Consider the following 14,821-nt stretch of genomic DNA (forward strand, 5'->3'; position numbering starts at 1 on the left):
TAGTGAGCAAACTGAGCCTTTTTATTGCATTCACATGTTTATGGAAAACAGGTTTTGTATTCGGATGTTGAGCTTGTGGCCTTCAGGTGTTGCTCCTTGTGCTGTGATCACTGCAGCTTATTTTGAGTGGGTTTTACTGGAGGATATCACCTTGCCATCCTTCAGTTCCTCTGTGATCACTACCACGCTGGTATTCTTAGTAGAACTACTGCCGCTGCCAGCACCACTAATAGTGTGAGAGGGGAGAGAATAACAGTGTGTGCATTAAAACCATGACAGTGGCTCAGTTCAAAGGGCTAGATATTAGTTTATAATGAAATGACAGAATTGTTCTTTGCAGGTAAAGTTCCCTCTGTCCTGTATTTCTTTCCTCACCTGCCCTCTCCATCCAACAGCCTCCTGTATTCTGCGATCTCCATCTCCAGCCGTGTCTTGATGTCGAGCAGTATGTTGTATTCTTGGTTCTGGCGTTCTATGTCAGCCCGCAGCTGCATCAGTTGTCCTTCAAGGTTTGTTACCTGCATCTGCAGGCCTTGGAGCTTCATGGCATAACGTGACTGTGTGTCAGCTAAAGTGGCTTCCAGGGCCGCTTTCTGGAGGAGGCAGGAGAAGAGAAGAGAAGAGAAAAGACAAATACTTAATAAATTCTAAGGTTGGCATGGGGGAAGGATGTAAAGGCAAAGAAGAACAGATATTTGCTACAGATCATTATCATTTACCATGCTTAGTTGTGACTGTAGTTCAATCTCCAGGCCCTGCAGTGTTCGACGGAGCTCAGTGATCTCTGTCTTGGACGTTTGAAGACTTTCTGTGTTGGCTGCCACCTCTTTAGTCAGTCCCTCTGACTGGAGTAGATATGGGAGAACATCAGTGTCAACAATCTAAGCAGGCAATGAGGAATCACATAGACAGTAAATAACAGCACCAGGGTTTTGGTCCAATCTTACCTTTGCTTGGAACCAGCCTTCAAGTTCTTTCTGGTTTTTGGCAGCCAGAGCTTCATACTGATCACGGACTTCAGCCAAAATGCTGGTCAGGTCTGCCTGTGGCTTTGTTTCCACCTCCACGTTGATCTGTCCTGACATCTGGTTTCTCATAGCTGCCATTTCCTATAAAACAGACACTTTGCTAGGAGGTGGATCTTACTGAGTTGCATGAGAAGAGCTTGTTCTACATTTGAGACAGCAAATGAATTGCAATACAAATCCACTCATATGACTGTTACCCACCTCCTCGTGGTTCTTCTTGAGGAAAATGAGCTCCTCCTTGAGGCCTTCTATCTGCATCTCCAGGTCTGATCTGGTCAGTGTCAGCTCATCCAACAGTCTCTTTAGACCAGCGATATCTGCCTCCACTGACTGACGCATGGCTAGCTCATTCTCATACCTGTGATGCAGCAACAGATCAGACACATCCACCATCAGCATCATCAAATATTCAGGTGTTGGTTGCTCCAGGTAAAAGTCAGTTTTTTCATTTCAGTTTAAGATACTTTTTGTTTCTCATTCTGATACTTACTTGGTTCTGAAGTCGTCTGCTGCCAGTTTTGCATTGTCAATAGCCAGATAGATGCCTCCATTGACACGGGTGGCATCCTGGATCTGTGTGATACACAAATCTTTCATGTTACATCATTGTACAATTCTTTCTCCAACTGTAAATATGCTTTGTAAATAAGTGCGGATGCTGTCAATATGTCATTTTAATCCATTTTTTATCTGAAAGTTGCATTGCATGAGACAATGTAGTGTGATATTCAGGACTCAGAAGTCACGGGACATACCTTCCCCTGCAGATCAGCGATGGTGGCCTCGTAAGCTGAGTAGTCACGGGCAGCTGGGGAGGTTTTACTCTCCAAGAACTGGCGGATCTTGAGCTCCAGCTCAGCATTGGCCTTTTCAAGTTTGTGCACCTTGTCCAGGTAGGAGGCCAGACGGTCGTTCAGGTTCTGCATAGTGGCCTTTTCACTGGCTGCCACGCCGAGGTCCATGATATCACCTCCACCAAAGCCTGAACCCCCTCCCATGCCAAAACCATAGCCGCCACCTGCACCGCCTGCACCACCTGCACCACCTGCACCACCTCCAGATCTGTAGCTTACAGAGGAAACAGAGATTCTTCCTGCAGGACCACCTGCACCATGTACACTTGAAGCATATCCCTTTCTTATCATACCCCCCCCACCCAAGCTTCCACTTCCAATGGAGCGCCCTGAAAAGCTGCTTGTCATGTTTCTAAATGCCATTGTGAAGTTTGCTCTGGAGATCTGCCTGCCCTGGAGAGAAGGAGATGGAGTGAGATGCAAAGCTCTGCCTGTCTCCTTTTTATCCCTCACAAGGCAGCTGTTGCTTCTGCTGCCTCTGGTGTGGGTGGTGGTATGCAGGGTCGAAGGGAGGAGCATTCACTAAAATGGGTGCTTAGACCCACCTATCACACACACTCATCAGTTCATGTTGGGCAACAATCGGAATAAGAATCAAATTTCATCACCATAATATAATGGCTTTATTGTCCCTATCAGCCTTTATTCCTATCCCCTGTATCAATGTGCATGAAAACTGCGTATCCATGTGGACCTCTATCTTTTATTTCTACAAAGCAAACATGAGCCACACCTGTTTTACTAAGCCCCAGGTTAGTTATTCAGTCAAATCCAACAGGTTTTAAAGTTTGTCAGTGATCTGACAAGTGACAAGTGTCTTTATTGAATTTGTGCCATAATTCTTGAGCAAGGCGACTGTAGTGGACTGGCCAAACCTGTTGTGTTGCCAAGGGAGCAGGCAGCACTGTCAACACTAAAATGAATCAGTATGACAGACTTATTTTCACTCAACTCTCAGCCAGCACAGTTTCTTCTCACACACCTCTGTCATTTTTCTTTGTCTTGTATGAGAATCATCTTTTAAGTATCTTTCATATCTTATTATGTTATATATCATTATAAGTTGCTCACCATTATTTTACACATCTTAAACTTAACATCTTACACATCCCTGCATGCTGAAGAGTAGCCTAGAAGTTTTTATGGCCATGCATGATGTCACTTGAGAACTGGCCTCGTTCAAGACTGGGCACAGGTCTGCTGGAAAGCTCAACACAGATGTCTCTGCATGCTCCTCAGTTTTCTTGGCGTTATGACATTGGCATGTGCATCATGCCCAAACAAGAAAAAGCTTATTTGCAACTTTCCATTCCACCACAGTATTTTTTATGCCTTTAACGGTGTCCCAGACGTTTTTATCAACTGTGTGAATGCAGACATTTAAACTTTTTCTTGAAGTGTAGGATTTATTTTCAAATACTTATTATAAAAATAATTTATTTCAGACATTTTGATTGTAGTTAATTTCATGAGCTGCTATAAATCCAAAAAAATGAATGATTTTTGCAGATTCCACATACACAACTTTCAGTAATAGAAACCAGTTTTGTTACTCTGCTTCACTTTTGCAAACTCATCTCATGCATGTGCTACTTTGAAACCCGACTAACAGAGGAGTGAAGATAACACACAAACAAACACACAAACCTCTGTGCAAACTCTGTGTATGTCTCTTGCATTCACACTGTTGTTAAATTCATTCACATGTTGCTTGCATGTGAATAAACTAAAGAACTAAAATGCAGATAAAAATGAGCTAAATAAAAAGTCGATCTCTTTGAGATCTAGAGATGAGCAAATGTTTTACTAATAAACAAAAACAATTCCCAATATGCTTGAGCTCAAAAAGAACGATGAGTGATGAATGAATCTTTTGCACTGCCAGTGCAACCAATTGTTGGTGGAAATGTGAGCGCACATAGTCTGTGCACACATTTTTTTCAACCAGACATGCCTATAATAGATTAATATCAGGGTGTGGCAGCGGTGTGACATTCACACAAAGAACATTATTAGGGTACATTCTAATTAAACATTGAATGTTTTAAAAGAGGATGTTCTAGAGGAAATTGGCTGTTGTCAAAAATGATATAAAGCATGACTGAGACACTTTTCCTGAGGCTTTGGGCAAAGATGCATCAGGTCTTTTACGCTGTTCGACAAGTCAAAGCTTATGTTGGAGACATAGGTTCAGTCAACATTTTAAACAAAAGCTGTTTAGGCCTACTTCCATTTTTTATGAAGTGAAATTCCTGTTGTACAAATATCCTCAGTTCCCAGATGAATATGACTCATGCTCTAGTTTACTACCTGAAAACTGTGCTCATCCTCTCAGTGCTGCCTTGTGTTCAGGGCTAATTAGCTGAACAAACATTTTGAAGATGATAAAAACTGTACTTGCTAAACATCAGTATGCTAAGCATTGTCACCGTAAACACGTTAGCATTCTCACAATCTCAAAGTACAGCTTCACACTAGCATGGCTCACTCTTGTTTTATGTTGTTTATTAGCATGCAGTAGTTGTATGAGCTGCCTGTAACACTGTGTTACAGGGTTGGGATTTATATAACCCGTTAGTAGAGCCTGCCTTTTTAAAAGTAGCTCAGCAGGACAGAACAGATTCTGCAGATTGTTCCAATCAGTAAAAAGCTTTTGTCCTTATAAACCACAGAAGATTGTGCATTGCCTCATTAGAAAAAAATATCATAGGAGTTTTTTCCTGTTTCGATTAAATGACATAATTTCCAAAGTAAATGCACAAAGAGAAATCACCTACAAATCCCTCTGGGGCATCTGGGGTCTGGGCTTACTAACTGTCTGAGGACACTCGTCTTCCCTGTTGCTTTAAGGAGCTATTACAGAATGAGCTTTTACAAACCTACAAATACTTAATACAGTTGCAAATGTTTTCATTCAGCAGCTCTGTACTTATGTTTAGAGTTCATTTTACGATTATTGAGGATAATTCATATTACAGACTTTATGTAGCGGTTTAATACAGCCTGCACTGAATATCACCTTACAGGTTGCATCTCTTTGTCAGTAAGTTTCCCTGGTGTCATCACCCCGCACGCTATTCTGCTTTGATACAAATAATACATGGTTTCATGTGAGTTGAATGACTAATGGTGACGGTATGTGTGGTGGCATTGAGCAAGGTGCGACTGTGGTTTCTGTGTAGAGAAGTTATTGTATATACATTCATGACTGAGGTACTGCTGCAAACAATCTCCAGCCACTAAAAGACATATCCAGCTTTTCTGCACATTTCAATTAATTCAAACCTCACTGAGAACTATAATTGATTTATATCCTGTATCTAGTGAATGACGATCTGATATACAAAACATATTGGATAAGTGGGAGTTCCACTTGCAGAGCTTTTGCCAAAAAACAATCAGTATATCTTTCTGACACATTTACTGTGTCACATACCTCGTTCACGTTTTACCAAAATTGGGAATCACTTTTCAGTATGCAAATGACCCATTCAAGTCTGAATACAAAGAGCATCTGGTGAAAGCAGGAACACTATGTTTGAAATGTGCTGTGACATGAAAAATACCCCCGAGTGTTTTCGCCTGGGTGTGTCTTTTATCTGTGAGCCAGTGTAAAACAATATCCCATTTCCATGTCTTGTAGGAAAGACTCAGGTGGTGTTTCAGCAATGCTCCTCTGCCCTTTTTTTTGTAAACTATATTTCAGGCCTAGACGAGTTTCTGCTGCATCCAGATATGCCCTGCAGGTACTGATCACACCCTTTACAGCAATGAATAGTTCTGAAGTGCAGACGTGCCGAGAGGTCTGGAAATTTACCACAGAAAATTATAGACTCAGATTCACATTTTTGTCAGTATCTATAATCAGTAAATTTAATCAACATCTTTGCTGTCTCACGTTTAAGCAGTTAACTTGCTCTATCCACTCACCCCAACCGGTCGAGGCAGATGGCCGCCCAAACTGAGCCCGGTTCTGCTGGAGGTTTTTTTCTTCCATTAAAGGGAGTTTTTTCCTCTCCACTGTCGCCAAGTGCTTGCTCATAAGGGAATTGTTGGGTTTTTAGTTTTAGTTTTTGTAAAGTGCCTTGAGATGATTTGTATTGTGATTTGGCGCTATACAAATAAAATTGAATTGAATTAACTTGTACTTTGCTAACATTAGTGATAAGTGCAGTCAGCTGAAAGGAAAAAAAAATACATTTCCTCATGTGATGCATACAAATATGAAGTAGCATGAAGTACTGTATTTTCTGTTTCTGTACACGAAACATCTACACAGTAAAAGCAACAGTAAAAGTCACACGGGAACCTGGTCTTTTTTGCCCAAACTTGATATTGCTTTCCTGCACAAAGCTGCTGAAACACCATGAATCACTAATTACCTTTAATAACACTTTGCAACAATGTGTTTATAGAGTGGAGCACAAAAACGGTGAAAGTCCTACTGTTGACTCATGTTGACCAACAGATTAACTTACTAAGCAGATGAATCAGTGATGGTCGGATGACTGGAGGTCTCAAGTTCCCACATGATTCAGCTACACCCAAATGAAAACGCCTTTCGTTACTCAACCTACCTCACCAAACCTCACCAAACCAAATCTTCACTTCTGAAATACAAAGAACTATATTTTGTTGGGCCTGTCCCTCCCTTTTGGGAGCTTTTCTTTTCAGTATGTTTCTGGGCACCAGTGGCGCCAATGTTGTGCCTTAATTTTGTGCTTTTGTTTAATGCTATGTGAGTAAGATAAAATTATAAGGTTGATAAGTATCACTTGTGCTGTGACATTGTGTTTCCAATTAAATAGAACCATGAGACCCAACAAACTTGTGCCAGGAGTCTTAACACTATTACAAAGACAAAGGTGACACCTGGTGACCATGAGTTGACACTGACTCTTGCTGCACTATCCACATGGGGAAAAGATAGCCACTAACTTGTGCTCTTGCCACAAAAATGTTATTTTTTAACATTTTCTTTCAGTGACAACTGACTTGAATATGGGGCCTTTTGCAACTTGTGCTATTTGTAAAAAAAGCAAGACCCATAACAGAACTGGGATAGACTCCAGCAGATCCCTGGGACCCTGGTTAGGAATAAGCGGGTATAGATGACGGAAAGATGATGTTTTGCAATACACTTGTAATACACCTTTCTAATTAAAGATACACATCTCCATCTTTGTTTTCTGCCTTTTAATCATAGTTAGGTCTCACATATAACAGAGTCAGCATCCACCATGGAAAGATCATCACTTACTGTTTTATAATTGTATTCAAAGGAAAAATAAAGAAAATTTCAAGTTGACCCCCATTCAGAAATATTTAGGCGTAAACAGTCAACTTGAAATTGCATACAGCAACTGTTAAGTATTCATTAAGTATTTATTGATGATTTAGGGGCCAAATTATCAAAAAAATGTAAGTTTATTTGCAGCAGAGGTGTTACTGAAGGTCCTCCACAAGTGTGTCAACCTTGCTGGACACCACTTTTCCATCAACAATCTCTTCCACAATGGTCCTCACTCGCCTCTCGATGTGGGGTTTATGCTCTGGAGAGCAAGCAAAATGCATCAGACCACAAGAACAATAAGACAACAAGATCACAAAGCTGCTTTAAGGAATGACTAAGATTCTTACCCTCCACTTTTTCTACCACTTCCACTTGCATCTTAGTCTCCACTTTTTCTACCACTTCCACTTCCTTCTTACTCTCCACTTTTTCTATCACTTCTGTGATGGTCACAGACCTGTGGAGAGATTGAACAATTTTTAAAGCATTTGTAAAGGCATCAGCTGTTGGACTGCAGCTTTCAGAGTAAAGACTTAATGTCTCACTTATTTCCTTCATATTCTCCCTCCAGCAGCCTCCTGTACTCTGCGATCTCCATCTCCAGCCTCATCTTGATGTCCAGGAGAAGGTCGTACTCGGTCCTCTGCTGCTCGATTGAAGTTCTCAGCTCTTGCAGCTCTAATTCCAGCGAGTTGATGTTCATCTGGAGCTGGCTGATCTGAACGCTGTATCTGCTGTTCACCTCATCCAAATTCCGCTGCAGGAACTGAATCTGCAGGAAAAAGAACAGGAAAACTGTATGTGTGATCAGATGCAGCAGCCCTGGACAGAAACAGTTGTTCACTGATACGCACACAAAACCGATTGACTCGAAGTCTCAGCTAACTCTAAACAGTGAAACTCTTCATTCTGTCTGTTTCATCTGTGGCCTACCTCTGAGACGGCACCTTGTCGAGCTATCTCCAAATTCTGGTACTTCCTTTTCAGCTCGGACAGCTGCGTGTGAGATGTCTTCACCTCTGTTGTTTCAGTAGTGATTTGCATCTGGAGATTATCCTCCTTTTTTAAAGCACAAACACACAAATATTACAATTAATCTATACGTGCTTTTATCATTGTTTTCATATTGAGTTGTTGTGGAAATTTTAGGCATGACTCTATCCCTCCTCACCTTAGAGTGGTACCATTTCTCAACATCCAACTGGTTCTTCCGCACCACAGCCTCATAATGCTCTCTTAAATCCTCCAGGACCTTTGTCAGATCAATGGATTTTCCACAGTCTACCTGTACGTTTACAGTGCCAGCCTGCTGGATCCTCAGCTCTTGCATCTCCTGCAACATGAAAAAAGAACAGCACATTTTATCTCTTACCGCTCTGTAGATGTGTGTGTTATGGCTACTACTACCAAAAGATGGCGTTATTGCACTTGGAAACTGAGAAAACAGTAACTCACACAACATCATCAAACTCCAAAGTTAACAACAGATAAGTTCCTCTGCAACAGAAAGCTTCTCACCTTCTCGTGGTTGGTCTTGAGGTCAACCAGCTCTCTTGCCAAATCCTCCGTCTGCAGCTCCAGGTCACTGATTCCAATAGTCAGGCTGTCCCGGACCCCACGGAGACGCCCCACATCGGTCTCCACCATTGTACGCATACCCAGCTCCATCTCAAATCTGCATAAGTTCAAATAAAAGTAAGTGGTCACCTTATTGATTGTTGTTTACTGAACAACATTATTGTGGGCTGCTATAAAAACCATACAATTTACATTACGTTTAACAAAAAAGCCCAAATCAATGTTGTGCTGTTCCAGTAGCTGTAAAAATCACTCCAAACATTTACAGTGAGCCACTGCTTTTTAAGTATCAGTTACATACTAAAAAAACAAAACATTCTTCAAATCTGGTTGATGCATATCCTGATGAAATGATTGCAGGGTGTGTATGTGTGGTAACAGAGTAAGGTCTAAACCTACTTGACTCTGAAATCTTCTGCAGCCAGATAAGCATTGTCAATTTGCAGGAAGAGCCGTTGATTCTCTATCATTTTCCCTGAGATCTGAAAGGTGGGAAATAGAAAAACTATCACTTCATAGTCTCATAGTCACCAGTTCTTTATTATTCTTTAGATATTTACTATTTTTATTTCAAAAACTTGCAGCACACATTGTGCATTTTAATGACGTGATGGGTTTCCCAGTGTTTATACTGAGTTCAAACCCCCAGTTTTTTCAGTGCATAGCTGTAGCTGTTGGTGCTCTCTGCCTTTACTTCATTTTGAGAAAGGTTTGTTGACCTTTGGTGCAGTGTCTCTGCTGATTTATCTACATGTATATATCATTTAGTAGCATGCACAGGCACATTGTAAGTTGTTTGAGAGCACTGGGTAAAGGTTTGCTAGTCACAGTGTGATAAATGTAATTTAGCTCATACAAGCTGAAAATGACGAACAAACTCCAGTTGGTTTGTTAAACTGGTTCCTCAAACCAGATTTTGTGTTTACGTTTCAGCAATTAAATATTTGCTCTTTTCTGTGGAGCAGATGGAGCGGACAGATTTTTTTTAATAGTTGCTCACATGTTGGATTCTTTGAGCTCTAAACATGAAAGTGCAGCATGTTATCAATTCAACGTCACGCTGTGTAAAATGTGAGAGGCACCTGAGTCCGGAGGTTAGTGATGCTGTCAAAATGGCCAGTGAAGTCTTTGGAAGCAACAGCTGATCTCTTCTCACAGAACTCTCTGATCTGCAGCTCCAGCTTCCTGTTGGCGGACTCCAGGGTGCGCACCTGCACACAAAGGCAATTTGACACATTGCACAGGTGTAGCTCTCTGGTTCAGGTTCACACTTTATTTATTTATTTTACAAAGGGAAGTTTTTTGTTTTTTTTCTCACCACTGCTGAAGAAGTAACGTCTAGCTCTCTGTAAAAAAGATGTCCCTTTTACATAAACAATACTATAATCTACACTTTGCTCTCACTTTTATTTTATTGTCTATTTTATTGACTTGCATCTTCTCTGCCCTTTCCGTGAGCCTGCAAGGTGTGAATGTCCAGAAATGAGAGTGCTGGACTTATTGTGTGATCACGATTGTGACAGACTCAAGTCATCACTGCTGCACTGTTGCATTTTCCCTGCTGCCAAATATCTCTAAGCTGTGATGATTTCATTTGTGGCATTGTGACATGCTGGGAGATAAGATCAGATAAACTTTAACGATCCCTGTAGGGACCTTCAGGTGATCTTGTAGCGAAAGTAATAAGTAGTAATATTAAAAGTAGTCTTTAACAGACATGAGTGCATCTGTAATGAGATCAAGTGCAAACATTATTCCTGTATGATCTAATCTGTAACATCTCATTAATTCACTGTCATTCAGAGTTTTGAGCACATTTTTTTCTCCCTTTTCATCTTCCCGACAATTTCTCCTCTGCTTAAGAAACTCCTAGGCCTCTTAAAATTCCTCTTCCCTCCTGCTGAATGTTTTCCACTCCATATTTCTTTAAAGGGTTAAGATACTTCTTGAATAACTTTAATCTTGAAAAGGCTCTACACTTAAATTTTAAGCGAACTTGTTGGAAAACACCTACAATACTATGGATTTTCTTCAAATGTCCTCGGCAGGAGCTGCTTTTTTATCCAGATAATATGACAATGTAAAAACACTGCAAGTCCTGCTGTTTACTGAAGTCGGTGTTACTAAGTATAATGACCTATAGTACAAGCTATTATAGGATGATTACCACTGACTCATCACATGTTAACAGCATCTTAATCTGGTAGCTGGAGATAATTAGTGTCATTCTGAGCTGTTTAATTTGGTTTATAACCATGTACTGTATTTTAAAATCTGGAGTGATATGTAGTACTACTCAATCAAAGCAGTGTTACTGTGTAGTTACTTTCCTGGTCTATACGCACAGCTGGACAAACCGAGCCAGCCTTTAATGAGAGAGTTCAAATCCAAAACATCAGGCTGGACTGGACAGTAATAAAGTCACATGACAGGTTTAGCAGATTATTATATCTTCTCATTATAAATAACAGATAGGTCTAGTTGAGTTTATGAGCATCCCTGTGGGCTAAGGGCCGAATGTGAATAGAGATGGTTAATAATGTGCAGCCATGGAGGCGCTACATGCTGTCAGGGTGCTCTGAAATACCTTCTCCAGGTAGGAGGCCAGGCGGTCGTTGAGGTTCTGCATGGTGAACTTCTCATTGTTGAGTAGCGCAGTCTCGCTGGACGAGGTCAGTGACCCGGAGGAGAAGCTCAAGTAGGGCTGGGAGATGCGGGTCCCTAAACCACCGGCGCCGCCATACACGCTGGGCGCGTATTTCTGGACGGAGGCTCCGGTGACCGCGGTGGAGATGCGGGTTTGGCCGCTGAAACCGCTGGAGTTGGAGATGCTGCGGGAGCTGAAGCTGCTGCTCTGGCGTCTGACAGAAACAGACATGGTGACAGGTGGATGTGGAAGCAGAGGAAGCTGACCTGCAGGTGGTGACCACAGCTGGAGAGTCTGCAAAGAGTGTTGCTCCCTGACACAGCTGGGCATTTTATAAGACTGAGGGCGGTCAGGTCTATTTCGCAATAATGCAAAGTATGCAGGTAATAGTTTTTGTTTTGTTTTGTTTGGTTTTTTTTTAACTCATAGGTGTGCACAGTGGCTGCACTGATTCTGTGGAAGGCTGTAGATCTAGTCGGGCAGCTTGCTGGCTGTCCTGATGAGTGAGATGCAGTCAGGCAGGTAGATAAGTGTTTTCCCCCTGTCAGTTATAATTAGGATGTAGGTAGAAGATTTAAATGCAACAGACTCTGGTATTTCACATCACATACTCTGTTAAACTCCACTGTATTTAACAGCATTCCTTTAAAGTGAGGCTGTGCCACTTTCAAATATTTCTTTTGCAGATGAATTGAGAAATGAAACAAACCCTTAGACTGTAAATCACGAAATCACACAATTTGTTCTCCGTAACTCAGTGGGAAAATGTAAGTCTTCTTATTCTTAATTCAACTTAGAATATCAGCTTTTATTTAAACCTGCAGGTCTGAGAGTTCACTCAACTCAAATTCAATTAAGCTTTTAAATCGAAAACCAGCAGATTTCCCAGCATGCATTAAGACATGATGGCTCGTTTTCTAAGCCTGAGCATGGTTAGTTAGTACTGAAGCCAGACTGTATTTTAACTGACTGGTCACAGTCTGTCCAGAGTTGAATGAATTTCCAATGATTTCCTCTGTGCTCCCTTAAATATACTTAGTATGTAATTATTGTCCTGTAACTATCACTGGCTGCTGTTCAGCTTAGGAGTTTACAACTGGGCAGCTTTACTCTGACCTTTTGGGAGTTTTATGGGTCATCACCACAAAGCCACACCCACACACACAAACACACTGTCACACCTCTTTCGTAGGAAAATTATTTAACATTAAATTCCCAGATGTGATTGACACAAGAATTTAAAATCTGTCTTAAGTAACCAAGGCACACACCCATCAGGGGAAAATAACAAATACTCTGCACGCCATGGTTTTCACTTAACTCTCTTTATCTTTCTACTTTAAGAATAACAACATTTACACCACAGTCTCAATAAACAGTTTGTATTTAACCAATATTTTACCACAGTAATCAAAAAGTAAAAGTAATCAAAATCATTTTTTTTCTTTGTGTGCTTTATTGTGGTTTTTCCTGCAGTCAAATTAGTAAAATACATCAAAACCTTCTTTTAAAATAATTTTATTAATGTTATTATGTGTTTTCTGGAAAATGATTAGAAGATTTACCTGGAAAAAGCAGCTGCTGCCGCATTGATGATACAGAGAGTGGGAGTTTACTGACACCATACACAACCATGACCTTATTCACACTGTCAGTAAATGATTCTTCATAACCTTTCACCAGCCTTACATGTCCTGGAAAAACATTCTCTAAGTGGGTGTCAGGACATAGGTGAAAATAAACAAATAATAGTGATAAGCATCTGCTGCCCTCTGCCCTAACAGAATGGGTGTGTATGTTTGAATCTGTGTTTGAATAGAATGATTGAATTGAAAGCACAAAGTTCACAGGGGATTTGGGAGCAGCCGGCAGGGTGCACAGTTTAATTCGCTGTGAGGCTGCTAATATTTAGTGATTTGAAACATCCTAAAGTACTTTTTGCAGATGATCATATTCATGTGCATCCTCCATTGTGTTGCTGTCACTTATATAACCACTTATTCATTGCTCCATGTGACAAATGCTTTAACTGTCTGGTATATCTGAAGGCTGTGTTTATGTTGTTATCTGTTTTCACTTATCACGGTCAAAAAGGACAAGCAATAATTGAGCAGCTTATAGAACATCTTTACAGCATATAAACAGCTCTAATGTCAGCATGCCCTGTCATATATTTACTTAAAGGATACTGTAGGACGTCATTTGGAAAGTCCTGGCCACACAATGTGACATGGCATCCAAGCAATCATCACATGCACCTGCTGCCTTGATTCAAACGCTGTCTTCTTAAGATGAGAGTAAAAGTTGTCTACAGCCCATCCAAAGTAGAAAACAATTAAGCACATAGTTACTCCAAGAAAAAGGAAAATCATGTGACAGGATGTTAACTGATTGAGATCTCCAGAAAACTTTGTTTTCACCTTTCAAAGCCCCCTGGCTGCATAGTTAGATCGGATCTTTGGTATTGTTTAGAAAGGGCTCTAAAAGAGTATTGGATTTCTTACGTAAATAAATTGACATGTTTTATTGTTATTGCAGTGCAAAAAAGGTCTTTCCAGGTACATGAAAAGCATAATAATGGATTTGTCCATGCGGTGGTACATAATTTCCTGTACGCACATCCTTCCAATTCATCCATTTCCCAATCAATCAAAAGCTCCACAGTGAGCACTGTTATCAGTTTTAGGCCATATCGATATCATACCCTATAAAAGAACTGATCTGCTCAGAACCACCAGATTTCCACCAGAAGCATCACTCCTTTTAGGCTTTGTTGTGAACATATCTCATCCTATCCTCACAGGTACAGTAACATTTTCTTCTTGAACAGTTGTAATTAAAAGTCAGATTTCACCAAATATTCTTTCTTTCTTCTTGTAAACAGACATGCCAGGGAAGTTGATGCTGGTGTTTGCATTTTTGGCTGTGCTGCTACTGTCCAGTGCAGCCTCCTTGCCTGAGTCTTTCTTAGCTAGAGAGGCGCAAGACACAAATATACGACAGCAGCTTCTGTCCAAGACAGAGAAAGCGAAAGACCCAGCTGGCAGACAGAACCCAGCACCTCAGCCTCTCCCTGCGCGGATGGAGAGACGGGCACACCTATCAGAGGACGAACGCGAGATCGTGACCAAACAAATAATGCAAGCGATTTCAGGTATGCTGTGGTCTGGGGTGTGAAAGGTATTTTCTGATTAATTTTGTTTTGTTTGTCAATTAAATAGAGAGGGCAGAGATCCAAGAAGATGCACTGAAACATTGCGTGTGCTTCATGTATAAATGTTTTTTTTACAGAGATAATGAACTCAGAGTGCATGTCAGCTCGGGACTACCAGGGCTGGGTGGACTTCGGACGCCGGGATGCAGAATGAGATCTAATAACCTGAGTGATCACACTCACTGCTGCTTGTTCAGATTTTCTATT

At 40.9% G+C, this 14,821-nt stretch overlaps 3 protein-coding genes across 3 annotated transcripts; 1 reads left to right on the forward strand and 2 right to left on the reverse strand.

Moving 5' to 3' along the window:
• On the reverse strand, nt 1-2,354 carry LOC113128586 (keratin, type I cytoskeletal 50 kDa-like). Its single transcript, XM_026304028.2, has 7 exons — nt 1,784-2,354; nt 1,519-1,601; nt 1,230-1,386; nt 948-1,109; nt 720-845; nt 376-593; nt 1-226 (listed from the first exon to the last, which is right to left on the reverse strand). The coding sequence occupies exons 1-7, from the start codon at nt 2,243-2,245 to the stop codon at nt 118-120; spliced, it is 1,317 nt and encodes a 438-aa protein (XP_026159813.1). The 5' UTR covers nt 2,246-2,354; the 3' UTR covers nt 1-117.
• A 4,723-nt stretch (nt 2,355-7,077) lies between these two features.
• Nucleotides 7,078-11,690, reverse strand: LOC113128589 (keratin, type I cytoskeletal 19-like). The gene is made up of 9 exons (XM_026304030.1): nt 11,341-11,690; nt 9,836-9,964; nt 9,153-9,235; nt 8,694-8,850; nt 8,347-8,508; nt 8,109-8,234; nt 7,721-7,947; nt 7,523-7,632; nt 7,078-7,434 (listed from the first exon to the last, which is right to left on the reverse strand). Exons 1-9 carry the CDS (start codon nt 11,629-11,631, stop codon nt 7,328-7,330), a joined length of 1,392 nt encoding a protein of 463 aa, XP_026159815.1. The 5' UTR covers nt 11,632-11,690; the 3' UTR covers nt 7,078-7,327.
• On the forward strand, nt 8,820-14,768 carry LOC113128601 (gastrin/cholecystokinin-like peptide). The gene is made up of 3 exons (XM_026304047.2): nt 8,820-8,870; nt 14,285-14,554; nt 14,692-14,768. Exons 2-3 carry the CDS (start codon nt 14,287-14,289, stop codon nt 14,766-14,768), a joined length of 345 nt encoding a protein of 114 aa, XP_026159832.1. The 5' UTR covers nt 8,820-8,870; nt 14,285-14,286.
• The last annotated feature ends 53 nt before the right edge of the window (nt 14,769-14,821 follow it).

This window comes from Mastacembelus armatus, chromosome 1 (assembly GCF_900324485.2).
Source record: "Mastacembelus armatus chromosome 1, fMasArm1.2, whole genome shotgun sequence".
Lineage (NCBI taxonomy): Eukaryota > Metazoa > Chordata > Actinopteri > Synbranchiformes > Mastacembelidae > Mastacembelus > Mastacembelus armatus.